Source organism: Ornithorhynchus anatinus, chromosome 7, assembly GCF_004115215.2.
Source record: "Ornithorhynchus anatinus isolate Pmale09 chromosome 7, mOrnAna1.pri.v4, whole genome shotgun sequence".
In the NCBI taxonomy this organism is placed as follows: domain Eukaryota; kingdom Metazoa; phylum Chordata; class Mammalia; order Monotremata; family Ornithorhynchidae; genus Ornithorhynchus; species Ornithorhynchus anatinus.
This window is the reverse complement of record NC_041734.1, coordinates 50035905-50050868: the sequence shown is the minus strand read 5'-3', so window position 1 is coordinate 50050868 and position 14964 is coordinate 50035905. Positions and strand designations below refer to the sequence as shown.

The window sequence follows — 14964 nt, the reverse complement described above, 5'->3', positions numbered from 1 at the left end:
TTAAGACTGTAACTTACTTTTTGAAGTAGGCATTGGCCATTCCTGAAAGAGTAATGTTAATCAACCGCCATCAGTTTTTAAAGTTCATTGGATTTTTCTATTACAAAATATCAAGTTCAGTTCTTTAAAAAAATCTAATCAAGATTCAGATGCTTTTTCTCCTGGCCTATTTATGTCAGGTGCTAAAAGGAACCTCATCAGACCCAGAACTCATCAGACTCAGAACTCTGCTGAGCATCTACAACAGAGTGGGCTCCACACCTCCTCCCCATAGAGCGTAACCCCAGAGACAAGGTCTCCCCGGCCCATTTAGTTATTTATTCAGTTGTATTTATTGAGTGTTTACTGTGTGCAGAGCACTGTACTAAGTGCTTGGGAGAGGACAACATAATAAACAGACACATTCCCTGCCCACAGCGAGCTTAGCGTCTAAAAGGGGAGACAGACATTAATATAAGTAAATGTGGATATAAGTGCTGTGGGGCTGGGAGGGGGCGATGAATGACGGGAGCAAGTCAGAGCGACACAGAAGGGAGTGGGAGAAGAGGAAAGGAGAGCTTAGTCAGGGAAGGCCTCTTGGAGGAGATGGGCCTTCAATAAGGCTTTGAATGGGGGGAGAGTCATTGTCGGATTTGAGGAGGGAAGGGAGCACCAGGCTAAAGGCAGGAAGTTGGTGAGGGGTCGGTGGCGAGATAGACGAGATGGAGGAACGGTGAGAAGGTGGGCATTAGAGAGTGAAGTGTGCGGGCCCGCCTCCTGTCTGTCTAGAAGCGTGACATGGCCTATGTGGACAGCTGCTAAAGACTGGACAGACGCCCTTTGAGTGGCTCACCCCAAGTCAGGACAGGCTAGGAGATGGACAACCTCCCCAGCCCTGGTTAGGTCACCCACGGCAATATCAGTGAACACTGATGAGGAGTAGCGTAGCCTAGTGGCTAGAGCACAGGCCTGGGAGTCAGAAGGACCTGGGTTCTAATCCCAGTCCCACCGCTTGTCTGCTGTGCCACCTTGGGCAAGTCACTTAACTCCTCCATGCCTCAGTTCCTCATGGGGACTAAGACTCTGAGACCTTGCAGGGCAGGGACTGTGTCCAACCGGACAGCCTTGTATCTACCCCAGCACTTAGCACATACCCTAGCACTTAGTACACTGCCTAGCACATAGCAAGCACTTAACAAATACTGTAAAAACAAAAAAATGGATGGTAAATTATTGGTATTCTTTCACGTGTTTCTTCTTCCTTCCCTGCTCCGGTGAGCAGCAGACTCTGCAGTCCTGGCTTCGGGCCAAGAGCTGAGCTTTGCAGGTTAGTCTGGTGAAGTAGAAGGGAAAGCAGAGAGGCGGTGGAGGTAAATTTTAGGGAAAGGAAGAAGTTGGGGGCAGGAGCAGGTGGGACTTTATGATGCTGTCATTCCTGGGCACTACTTACAACATCCTATGCTAGCCGCTGCAGTCCCGGGCCCAGACTTGGGTCAATCCGACCCCGCCCGGGGATCACCTCAAATCAGATGCTAAAAGAGATTAAACAAACCCGGATCATCGGATCTTCTAGAGAATACAGCTGAAAACTGGTTCTCCTATCCGCTCCTCTAGTAACAGCATGGCCTAGTGGAAAGAGCAAGGGCCTGGCAGTAAGAGGACATGGGTTCTGATCCCAGTTCTGCCACGTCTGTTGTGTGATCTTGGGCAACTCGCTTCACGACTCTGTGCCTCAGTTACCTCATCTGGAAAATGGGCATCATCGTATTTATTGAGCGCTTACTGTGCAGAACACTGTACTAAGCGCTTGGGAAAGTACAATACAACCGTGAACCCCAAGCGGGACAGGGGCTGTATCCAATCTGATTACCTTGTATCTACCTCCATGCTTAGGACAGTACCTGGCACTTAGTAAGTACTTAGCAATTACCATTTTAAAATTAAAAAAAAATCTGTTCTCCCTTCCCCTTAGGCTGTGAGCTCCATTGGGCAGAGACTTTAAGTGAAGTCATACCTTGTATCTACCTCAGCGCTTATTACAGTACATTTACTTAGTAAATGCTAACAATTACTACGTTATTAAATAGGGTGGGAAGAAGAGAGATTAAGCAGGGAAGTCCTCTCTCTCTCCCTTACACTGTGAACTCCAGGTGTTACAGGGACCGTGTCCCATCACCGCACGGGCTTGGGAATCAGAGGACGTGGATTCTGATCCCGGCTCCGCCACTTATCTGCTGTGTGACCTTGGGCAAATCACTTAACATTTCTGTGCCCCAGATTCCTCATCCTTAAGACTGTGAGCTCCACATGGGACAACCTGATTACTTTGCAACTACCCCAGTGCTTAGAACAGTGCTTGGCACATAGTAAGTGCTTAACAAATACCATATTTATTATTATTATTATTATAATATTGTATCTACCCCAATGCAGAGCTTGACACATAGTAACTATTTTCTCTTTTTATTATTATCATGATTATCATTGTTATTATCATTATCAATGCTAACTGTGGTTTTAAGGAAGGTTTTGAAGATGTAGATATAAATTATACTTTATAAAGGAATATTATATTATTCCTCCCCCTCTAGACTGTCAGCTCATTATGGGCAGGGAATGTGTCTGCTAATTTTCTTATATTGTAATCTTCCAAGAACTTGGTACAGTGCTCTGCACATAGTAAGTGCTCAGTAAATACCATTGATTGATTGATTGATTGACGTAGTGGTCTGTAGTGGTGAAAGGGGAGAAAGTTCCAGGTGGGTGGGAGGGTGGGAGCAAGAGGTTGACAGTGAGAGAAATGAGAACAAGGCACAGTGAGTGGGTTAGTTTGAGAGGTGCGAAGTGTGTGAGGCTGAATATTGTGGGAGGAGAGCGAAAATAAGTAGGTGGGGAGGAAGTAACATGGGGTAGTGGATAGAGCACGGGCCTGGGAGTCAGAAGGTCACGGGTTCTCATACCAGCTCTGCCACTGGTCTGCTGTGTGACCTTGCACAAGTCACTTCACTTCCTCTATGCCTCAGTTACCTCAACTTTAAAATGGGAGACTGAGCCCCACGTGAGAGAGGGACTGTGTCTAACCTGATTTGCTTGTGTCCACCCCAGCGCTTAGTACAGTGCCTGGCATATAGTCAGCATTTAACAAATACCATTATTATTACCTTAAAGCCAATATTGAGGAATATAGTAAGCGCTCATCAAATGCCATTATTATTACCTTAAAGCCAGTATTCAGGAGTTTCTGTTTGACCTGGAGAGGAATAGGCGACCACTGGATAATTTGGAAGGATGGAGAGACTCTCACAAGATAATGTTTTAGAACAGTAATCCAGGCAGCAGAGTGAAATATGCACTGGAGAGAAGAGAGGCTGAGGATCTGTGAATTGACACAGTTATTTATTCAGCCCGTATCTATCTGGCCCATGGATTAAGCATGTATATGGCCTATAACCCAGAGTCCTATGATATAGGCTTTAAATAAGAAAAGCAACTCTGCTTCTTTCTTTCATTCCTTCATTTATTCATTCAGTTGTATTTATTGAGCAATTACTGTGTGCAGAGCACTGTACTAAGCACTTGAAAGTGAATGATATAACAACAAACAGCCAATAAACAGTATTGAAGGGACCTGGCTATTTTCTCAATTTCATTGATTGTTTTCCTCTGTTATGCAAACTCACTGAGAGTCAACTCTCCCACTTTGATGAAGAGCGTGGTCAGCAAAAAGGTGGTTTTATCCATTACAGTGTGTTCATTCATTCATTCAGTCGTATTTATTGAGCGCTTACTGTGTGCAAACCGCTATACTCAGTGGTTGCACTGGTTGTACAAATTCAGGGTTAGTGGGTATCTGTGGGAATTTACAACTGAGGTTTCTTCAAGATTAAGCACATAGCCACTCAGTTCACCTCTAACCCGGCATGTGTTCTTGTGAAAATGTGCATCTAGGAAACCTGGCTGTACTAGTCACCCACCTTAATGCCACATGTATGCACGCATGCAGTCTCTTTCAGTAACATGGCATGCCATGCCCAAACAGGGAACATTCAAAAGAATGCTTCCTAATGTAGCCAAAACACATTGCGAAAATGCGTCTTCTGGCCGAACCAAACGTAGTTTGGCTGTGGCCGGACAGTGTTTACGACTGGCATGAGCACTTCACCCCCACAGAAAAATCAAAATATGTTGCTCCTTCAAACATAGATTTCCTTTGGTTCCAAAATCAGTGGTGCATTTTCCAGGTGCCATAATGCTTTTATTACTCTCCAGGAGGTCCTTCGTTTTTCCCATCTTTTCATAAGCTTAAATGCTGTTGAAGTTGTAATTATGGAAGCTGCTTGGTAATGCGATGGATGGGCCTGCGGTGACATTTTTTTCTCCTTCCAGTAAAGGAAGCAGAAACAGAATTGCTTAAATAAAATTGCTTTTGTATGCCAGTTTAATGCAATACACTTTTGCCGCAGTTAACTCTTTTTCGTATTAAAAGTGTGATTTTTTTTAACTTGGAAAGGATTGATTTCTTTCAATAAGTCACTCAATAGCTCAACTTGAAATTTCCTGCAGTTTGCAAGTCTTGCTGATTTGTTGCTGAAGAAACAAAATGTCTTCCCATCTCTCCAAAGGCCGATTCTACACCCTCCCGCTCCCCCGTGATTACTTTATGCTGCCGCAGGTTTCAGTCGTAAACTCGAGCTGGTAGTAGAAGCATCAGATTTGGAGGAAATGTAGGTAAACTCTGAAGTGGGAGTGTTTCTCATGCCTGTTCCCATGTACCCTCCAAGCATGATAAGCAGAACTAAAACTTAGTACCTTCTAAGGTCTTTTCCGTCTGTTCTCCCTCTCGCTGAGTGAGTCACAAGTTTCTCTGGGTTCACTGTGCCACTGATATTTCTTTCCTTCTCTTCTGCAGAGATTTCACAGATAATCCAGCTGGATTTGGACCTGAAGTACAAGACCAACATCCTAGAGCTGTTTGAGGAATTTGACAATTTTTCGGAAGGAAACGTCATTGGAATAGCCAGGGAAATGCAGCCAGTGTACAGGTTGGTAGGTCTGCTGGTCCGTGAACTGAGGGGGAAGGGGACCGGCCATCTTTAGATTTTCCAGCTACTCTTGGCTTTTGCTGGGCAGCTGGGTCTGGTATGAAGTTGCAAGAGCATTTGTCAGTCAATTAACTCATCAGTAGCATTTAATGAACCACCACTGTATGTAGAGTATTGTACTAAACGCTTGGGCGAGTACAATACATAGTGATGAGCCTTGGCCTCAAGGAACGTACAGTGTAGCAGGGGAGATAGGTTCTAAGAACAGGAGGAAAAGGGGTGTGTTCATGAATTAGTACTATTCCATTTATCGTAGGCCCCAGTGCTTCATTCAGACTCCCTACACAAGCCCACCCTGATCTTAATGCACAAATCCACACCTTCTACTTTGCTTTTTCCACCAAACTCGGCTCCTTGGCACCTCTGTCCCTCCATCATCTCACCCCTCCCACCCCCCAGCTCTGGCTCACCCCCACACCATGCTTCCTCCTCTCTCTTGCTCACATTGCAGACCCCGTTGGTGGAAATCAAGATACCGGGCTAGACTTGTCCATTGTAAATTCGTCGCCACCCCTTGCTGTAACCGCCCGTTGCCCTACCCTGAACGGCTCCTGGTCCTCCCTCATTGACTTCCGTGCCCACTGCATGTACTGGCTAATTCAGACTTTAAACTATCTCCTTAACTGCCCAGTGCCCCCACCTCCTCCCTCTCATCCTTGGTGATTTTGCCAACTACTTGGTAGACAAAATTGAAGTAAAGCATGAACTCCCCCAGATTTCCCTCTCATCCTCTCTACTCCCTCCTCCACCCCCGTCCAGTAGCTCATCTTCTCCGGCTGTCTCACGACTGTTCTCTCCACCTGGGCCTCAAAACCCATCCCTTTGCACCTTAATAGACTTCTTGCAGGCCGGAAACATGTCTACCAACTTTGTTGTACTCTCCCAAGTACTTAGTACAGTGCTCTGCACACACTGCGTGCTCAATAAATAAGATTGATTGATATCCAGCACTTAATACAGCACTTAAATAATAAGCGCGTAAGAAACACCATCATTATAACCTGGACAGATTAGAGGTTAACCGCGGCAGTTCTTTGAGAGGAGATGTGATTTCAGAAATATGTTGCAATACTATATTAGTGGGTTAGTGAAACTCCAGAGGGACAGAGACTGTATCTAACTCCCAACTTTGTTTTTCCAGTGCTTACCATCAATGAGTCAGTGGCATTCATTGAGCATATACTGTGTACTAAACGCTCGGGAGAGTACAATACAACAGAGTTGGTAGAAATATTCCCTGCCCACAGTGCGCCCACAGTCTAGAAGGGGAGAAGAACAGTGCTCTGCACACAGTAAGTGCTTCATAAATACTATTTCTACCACTACACTCCTGGAAAGAGAGTGGATCTTAGTGGTACTGTGCAGTGGGGGGTGGGAAATGAGAGCATAGTCTGTCGATCCATCAGTGGTGTTTATTAAGAGCTTACTGTGTGCAGAACTCTGAACTAAGCACTTGGGCGAGTACACTGCAACAGAGTTGGCAATGACTAGGGCCTGCCGGATGTGGATGTAGCGTGACCATAAAAATTGGGGCCACTTAACCGTATCCATTCAGTTCTGCCAGAACACGTGTTTTCACTACAAGTGTTTATTAGAACACCACAAGTGAATTAGGGAACATTCTTCCAACATCGCAAGCCTGTCTGGTTGTTAGAAGAACCGGTTGTATCCCTACACACGACGTCTGACGCAAGGTGAGTACTAAAATGCCAGTTTTTCTTTACGTTTGATTCTACAAGAATCCCACCACAGCCCCATCGCCCCCGTCATAGGAGAACTGGGTGTACTGGAGTAGCCAAAGTGGTCTGTAGAATATTAGAACAAGGCTCCTCAGAGCAGTGGTTTGCAGCACAATGGTTGGTAAATGAAGCATGTACGTTTTGGCATATCATGTAAACTGTATCGTTTGCAGCCTCAGAAGAATTTGTGGGGAATCAGAGATTTTGACTTTCCCTTCCTCCCTCTCTTCTGCCTGTGTGTAGTTCTCTGTGCCTTCCTCCTCTGTGACTCGGTTTAGTTCTTTCCTCAAAACTCCATCCCTTACCTTTCCAATTCATTTAGTCCGGGACCGGGGTTAGCGTTTGCTGACCCTGGCCAAACTGATACTTTTGTAGTACTAGTCCAAGTGGGTGGCCAGGTTTGAATTGGCACTGAAGGAGTTTCGTTCCTTAAGCTGCCCCTTGGCCAGACCGAGCCCGGAGGTTTGGATTTCCCGGTCGGGCACTGACTCTGGTACAATCTGGGGAGGAGTGGCGGGAGGAGGACTGGAGTCTGTCTCGCTGCCGACCCCTCGCCCACATCCTGCCTCTCGCCTGGAACGCCCGCCCTCCTCAAAACTGACAATGACTGCCCCCTGGCCCAAAGCCATATTGAGGGCACATCTCCTCCGAGAAGCCTTCCCTGACTAAGCCCTCCCTTCCTCTTCTCCCACTCCCTTCTACCTCACCCTGACTTGCTCCCTTTATTCGTCCCCCCTCCCAGCCAGACTTATGTCTATATCTGTAATGTAATTATTTCTATTAATGTCTGTGCCCCCCTCTAGACTGTAAGCCCCTTATGGGCAGTGAATGTATCCGTTTATTGTTCTCTTGTACTCCCCCAAGCATTTAGTACAGTGCCCTGCACGCAGTAAGTGCTCAATAAATACGATCGTATGAATGAGTGAATGAATGAATGAATGAAAAGCTGCTGGAACAGCAAGGAGGTCGGCTCTTGGAAAGGCTCCCTCCAGCACGGGACAGTGGAGGTCCAGCTCGCCCAGGGCCACCATATGGCCACCCTGTCAGGACGGGGCGGGGGGGCACCTTTCTGTCCCCGGTAGGCTGGTGTCAGGGAAAGGGGGTCCACTTCCTTCAGATTGGGAGCCTTGGGCATCCTCCTGTGAAGCCGTGAAGCTGCATGGCCTGGTGGACCTGAGAGTCAGAAGGACCTGGGTGAGTTCTGATCCTGGGTCCTCCACGTGTCTGCTGTGTGACCTTGGGCAAGTCACTTTACTTCACTTCTCTGAGCCTCATTAGCTCATCTGTAAAATGGAGATTCCCCACTCAGGATCACACCTGGAGGCTTTCCACTGTTCTACCAGTCTTGACTGCAGGAGGGAGAGTCAAGCAAAGGCCTATCCCTTCTATTCCTAACTTGGCCAGTGGCTAGTGAGTGGAAGGCAGTCTGCTACAAGTCAAAATTCACCTGTGCTGGGCAGCAGCGGCATGGGAGAGAGTCAAGGGCGGAGACTCAAGTTGACTGCGTGGAAGGAGGCGATAGTAAACCGCTTTCGTATTTTTAACCAAGAAAACTCTGTGGATACACTACCGTAATTATTGCAGACGGAGGAGGGACGTTCTGGGAGAGATATGTCTGTGGCGCCGCGATGAGTCAGAGGTAACTCGACGGCATAAGAGAAGACAAATTGGGGATAAGAGTGTGAGGGCCATGTAGGGCAGGGTCTGTGTCCAACCTGATTAACTTGTACCTACCCCAGAGCTTAGAACAGTGCTTAGCACATAGTTAGTGCTTAATAAGTACCACAATTATTATTGTCATTTTGCTAACCCTGACTTGGAACTCCATCTCTCGGGGTTCTTGGTCACGCTCAGTCTCCTTTCTTGGCTGCGTTCATACCTCTTTGATCTCCAGCCTCAGGCCACACCTGCTCAGTTTTCATTCTCAAGCCCTCTCTCACCCTCCTGTCCACAGACACTCAATTTAAGGTTGTGAAGCAGTCTCACCTATCATATAGATTTTCTCTTTGAGAAAATCAGATTCTTCTTTAGTTACATATTCGCCCTTAGGGCTTGTCATGTTGCCTTCATATCCAGAGAGAGGGCTCTCTTTGGTAAATACACTGATTTTTAAGGAATTTGAATCTCTCATTGATTGGGGATGGGGGGGAAACTCACTTCTCCAGCCTCTCCATCTTCAAGTGGAAAGGCAGGTCGGGAGTATTGTTTTGCTCTCTCCACACTAAAAATAGAAATGGATTAGCTTCCACCATGCTTAGAAACTGAATTTGCTACGAGTTTTCCAACACAGTAACTGCTTGTTCTATTGTCTGACAGTTTCCTTGGGTATTGTAGTCTGGAATTTTTTGTTGTTGTTGTAACAACTATCCTATAAACAATCTCCTCGGCTGGTCTGCTGCGCAACTTCTAGAGAACAGTTTATAGTTATTTATGGTGGATTCCTTAGTAGTTCAGAGGTGGGCATCTGAGAGGCAGGAAGGCGGGGTGAGGGGAATGTAAAATATTTCCAGAAACAATTCCAAATGGACATGGCTGATGTATAATTACAGACCTTTGGTGAATGAATTGTGCTATTTTATTGTGTAGTGGCTAAAGAGGAATAAATATTTCTATGCAGGTTTCTCTTGCCAACTGCTATTTTGATTATCCACTTCAATTTTCTGTGTTAGTTATTTTTCCCTTATCGAATTTGATAAGTGTTTACTATGTGCCAGGCACTGTACTAAGCTCTGGGGTAGATACAAGCTCGTCAGGTTGGACACACTCCTTATCCCACGTGGGGCTCACAGCCCTACTCCCCATTTAACAGCCGAGGCAACTGAGGCCCAGCGAAGTGAAGTGACAGGCCCCAGGTCAACCAGCAGAGAAGAGATAGAGCCAGGATTAGAATCCAGATCCTACTGACTACCAGGCCCCTGCTCTACCCACTAGGCTATGCTGCGTTTTGGACTGTCTCCTCAACTAGGAACATCCTCAGAGAACAAAGTCTTCTGCTCACACAGGTTTTTCTCTTGGTTTAATCCCCTCTGGAACCAGAGTTTAGCAATTTCACTGTCCTCTGTCAGCTCCTGGCAAGTTCACTGGTAAAGTAATTCCACAGTTCTTGGCGGCTGTTTACCAAACCTGAATTGTGATGGGAGTAAGAGAGAGGTTTGGTTTGCCTAGACTTAAAGCTCCTTGTTGGGAGGGAACGTTTCTACAGACTCTGTTAGAGTGTAACTCTCCCAAGCACATAGTACAGTGCTCTGCACACAGTAGGTGCTCAGTAAATATAATTACTCAGTAAATATAATATATTAAAATATAATATATTATGTTAATGAGATATACATCACCCTGATTCTATTTATTTGCTAATGTTTTAATGAGATGTTCTTCCCCTCGATTCTATTTATTGCCATTGTTCTTGTCTGTCCGTCTCCCCCGATTAGACCGTAAACCCGTCAAAGGGCAGGGACTGTCTCTATCTGTTACCGATTTGTACATTCCAAGCGCTTAGTACAGTGCTCTGCACATAGTAAGCGCTCAATAAATACTATTGAATGAATGAATGAATAATTGTATATTACAAGTGCTTAGCACAGTGAATTATATTGAATATAATTGGTTAATCAGTTAACCAATGATTAAACTGAGGCAGGCTCAATTCTCCTTTTTCTTTTCAAGGAAGTAGTTGGGTGTTTGTTGATCAGCAATGGTGAGGGATGCGGACTTGGAGGATTCAGGGTGTGGCTTCTTTGACTGGCCCAGCTTCTCCGACCGGCCCTTTGCTTGTAGTTAAAGGGGACGAAAGGCTTTGTAAATCACAATCCATTTGTGAATGACAGTACCTGCCTTCAACTTCCAATTCTTTCTCCTTTTCTTGTTAAATTTCGTTGATCCAAGCTACGTGAACCCATTGGGTATCCTAATAATAATAATAATAATAATGTTGCTATTTGTTAAGCGCTTCCTATGTGCAGAGCACTGTTCTAAGCGCTGGGGGAGATACAGGGTCATCAGGTTGTCCCACTTGAAGCTCACAGTCTTCATCCCCATTTTCCAGATGAGGTCACTGAGGCACAGAGAAGTGAAGTGACTTGCCTACAGTCACACAGGTGACAAGTGGCAGAGCCGGAATTCGAACCCTTGACCTCTGACTCCCAAGCCCATGCTCTTTCCACCGAGCCACACCGCTTCGCTAAGTACCCTAGGCACTTTTGTGTTTTTATCCAGAAGCAGCGTGGCTTAGTCGGGAAACAGCGTGGCTCAGTGGACAGAACACGGGTTTGGGAGTCAGAGGTTGTGGGTTCTAGTTCCAGCTCTGCCACTTATCAGCTGTGTGACTCTGGGCAAGTCACTTAACCTCTCTTTGCCTCAGTTACCACATCTGTAAAGTGGGGATTAAGTCTGTGAGCCCCATGTGGGACAACCTGATTACCTTGTATCTACCCTAGCGCTTAGAACAGTGTTTGGCACCTAGTAAGCGCTTAACAAATACCATATGTTTATTCAGTTATTTATTCAACAATTTCATCCTAATATAGTCATGGAACTACTTGTATAATAATAATAATACTATTTATTAAGCACCTACTATGTGTCAAGCACTATATTAAGCACAGAGGTAGATATAAAGTTGAACCCAGTCCTAGTCCCACATAGGACTCACAGTCTCGGGGGAGGAAAAAAACATATTTTTGATCACCATTTTACAGATGAGGAAACTGAGGCACAGTGGGCAAATGGTAGAACTGGGCTTAGAACCCAGGTCTTTTGACTCCCAGGCCCATGATCTTCTCACTAGGCCATGATACTTCAATTAATCAATCGATCAATGGTATTTATTAGGCGCACACTGTGTACAGAGCACTGTACTAAGCGCTAGGGAGAGTGCAGTACAACAGAGTTGGTAGACATGTTCTCTACTCGCAACAAGCTTACAGGTTAGAGGAGAAGGCAGACATTAATAAAAATAAATATAAATAAATCATTTATAACCTAATTTAGAAGATACCTGTTCTCTCTGTCTTAGACTGTGAACCCCATGTGGGGCAGGAACCGATGCCGATTGGATTCCCTTATACCTACCCCAGCACTACCTCAGTGCTCCACACATCGTAAGTGCTTTAATAAATATGATAAATTGCAAATTACAAGGGTTGTAATGGTTGGGGGCGGGGATTGTCCCACAGAAGGAAATCAGCAAAAAATGCAAAGTAGCAGGTTGAACCAAACAATTTATAATAGTATTAATAGTTATATTTATTAAGCGTCTGCACCGTGCAGAGCACCGTACTACACGCTGGGAGAAAATATATAGGTGGGAATCAGCCACGGTCCTGTTTATTGGGGGGCTTCACAATCTGAGAGTTTTTAAGTGGGGAGAAGGGATCAGAGACATCCATAGGGAGCATTGAACCAGTGAAACGCAACACAAAATAATACACACAATGGGCTCAAAGCTTCAGCAGGGATGGAAGAGTCCCAGAGCGTGCGGTAACATACTGACCAGGAGCAGGGACCCTTGGTGGCGGGTGGGAAGGCGGCGATTAACACAGTGTTTTACTCGGGGGGGGGTGATGGAGGGGTCTGAGAGCACGTGGAAGCAGCATTGCTCCCCAGCCTGTTGTATCCAGAGCATTCTAGGAGCAGAGGCCCTTCGTGGTGTCCGGGAAGACGACAGTTACCCCAGAACTTTTCTCGGAGGCGATGGAAGAGTAGAAGAGCACGTGGGAACCACTTTTATCTCCAGCGTGATGTACTCAGAGCATTTGGAAGGTGAAGCCTTTTGTGAAGAGCCGTGGGAGCTGCTTTTATTTCTAGCCTTGCGTGCCGAGAGCATGCTGGGAGCAGAGGCCCTTCACGGTGGCAGGGAAGGCGGCGATTACCGCTGTACTTTTCTCGGAGGCGACGGAGGGGGTCCGAGAGCACACGGAAGACGCTTTTCTCCCCAGTTCTGTGCTCACGGAGCCTGTCGGGAGCAGGGACCCTCGGTGGTGGGAGGGAAGGCAGCAGTTACCATGGGGCTTTGCTCAGTAGCGATGGGGGAATCTGAGAGCACGTGGGAGCAGCTTTTATCCTCAGCCCGGTGTGCCCAGAGCAGGGACCCTCGGAGGTGGGAGGGAAGGTGGCGATTAACACGGAGCTTGTCTCAGCAGTGACGGAGGGGTCCGAGAGCACTCAGCCCCGTGCTCCCTGCTAGTCCCATGCGAGCCTAGGACATGTTGGTAGCCGAGGCCCTCCGTGGCGGGAGGGAAGGCGGAGGTTACCACAGTACTTTTCTCAGTGGTGAATTTCGAACTAACGAACGTAGCAGTTTGGGAAGGCTTAAAAGCCATGACTCTTGGCTGGTTGCGATGGCTAACTACTCCAAGGCAGGACCCGTCTGTCTGCAAACTGTTACCCCTTCCCAGTGCCCTCAGTGCTGGTCTGGGGGCTCCGGCTCCCCTCTGCTCCTGCTAGTTCTTTTCCCAGTGATGGATGACCCAGGGGATAAAGTCTAGAGTGGTGTGGGGCAGAGATGTTGCATGACAAGGAAGTGGCAAAGGCACGTGAAAGAAATGGGCACAACAGTTTTCTTCACCAAGTCCTGGACTTGGCCCAGCTTTGCAGAGTGGACACACAATTGTGGGGAATTCCTGCCAAGGCCATTCACCCTGTTGTGGCAGAGCAGCCTGTACTGGCCATGTTCGTTCAGGAGAGAAGAAAGCAGGGTGGTCTTGTCTTATGCTGTTGAGTCGTCTCCGACCCGCAGCGACACCACGGTCGCATCTCTCCGAGAACACCCCACCTCCATCCGCGATTGTTTGGGCAGTGTATCCATAGGGTTTTCTCGGCAAAAAATATGGAAGTGATTTACCATTGCTTCCTTCCGTGCAGCAAACTTGAGTCCCTGCCCTTGACTCTCTCCCATGCCGCAGCTGCCTAGCACAGGTGAGTTTTATTTCGTAGCCGATTGCCCTCCAGTCGCTAGCCACTGGCCAAGCTAGGAATGGAATGAGTATGCCTCTGCTTGGATCTTCCTCCCGTAGTCAAGACTGGTAGAGTACTGGAAACTCTCCAGGTGCGACTCTGAGAGGGCAAAGCAGGGTGGGCCCTCACTTAAATGGGAGTGTGCGTCTCTGCGATGATGATAGTGTTTCTGTTTATTAATAATAATAATAAATATGGTTCTTGTTAAGCACTTTCTATGTGCCAAGTATTATTCTAAGTGCTGGGGTAGATACAAGTTAATCAGATCGGACACAGTCCCCGTCCCACGTGAGGCTCAGTCTTAATCCCCATTTCTACCGATGAGGAAACTGAGGCCCAGAGGAGTGAACTGACTTGCCCAAGGTCACACAGGAGACATGTGGCGGATCTGGGATTAGAACCCAGGCCCTTCCGACTCCCAGGCCCGGGTTCTGTCCACTAAGCCACACTGTCTCTCTGATGTGAGAGTGTGCCTGTTTGGTATTATTGGGATTATTATGGTTCCCCCAGAACACCGCGTAAAGCTTGCAACACAGGGGGCAGAGAAGAGCTTTTTAAGGACCGGAGTGAGTGACTTTCCATAACGAGGAAAGGACTGAACACAACATCTACTGTTCTGACAAACATCTCTCGATGGTGGTTATTTGCCAGGACTGGGCCACATAACAGGAAATTCCAGAAAAGCATCTGAATTTGCTGATAAGTGTTAACGGCGGGGCTGCCTTCTCTCCTGCTTTATCATCCTCGAGAGTCTCCCAGTTGGTTGTGTGTGGTGTTGGGGGCGGGGAAGGCACGTTTGATCCGAAAGCTTCCCTCACCCTTTCCCTTAAAGTGGAAGAGAAAAATGCTCCTCTGTCCTGAGGGAGAAGTCCAGTGATTCAGTCCTTGTCAATTTGGACTAGCCTGAGACTCTCAGACCTTCCCTTTCAGGGCTGGTTGAGGTGATTCCCGCCGCTAAGAACACTTCGGAAGCCTCTTTGCTTGACAAGAGGAGATAGGTTACCATTCTAATCGCTCATGCGAACTTCTCAATCTCAATTCTAACTTTTCTGTAGCAAAACCAAGACTATTTAAATGGAATTTGTTAATCACTTATTATGTGCTAGGCACTGTATAAATGCTGGGGTACATCCAAGCTAATCAGGTTGGACTCAGTCCCTGTCCCACATGGCGCTCTCAGTCTTTACAGA

At 46.8% G+C, this 14964-nt stretch overlaps 1 protein-coding gene and 1 non-coding gene across 2 annotated transcripts in view; one reads left to right on the top strand and one right to left on the bottom strand.

The window, feature by feature from the left end:
- XXYLT1 (xyloside xylosyltransferase 1) overlaps positions 1–14964 on the top strand; it is a gene marked incomplete at its 5' end in the record, with an annotated part of 213020 nt that overhangs the window by 92947 nt on the left and 105109 nt on the right. Inside the window, one exon of the mRNA XM_029069642.1 lies at positions 4889–5021. Within this exon, the coding sequence (XP_028925475.1) occupies positions 4889–5021 (133 nt within the window). The remainder of the gene's footprint in view (positions 1–4888; positions 5022–14964) is intronic.
- Positions 13746–13883, bottom strand: LOC114813494. Its single transcript, XR_003761211.1, has one exon. It is a non-coding gene; the product is annotated as a small nucleolar RNA SNORA7 (small nucleolar RNA).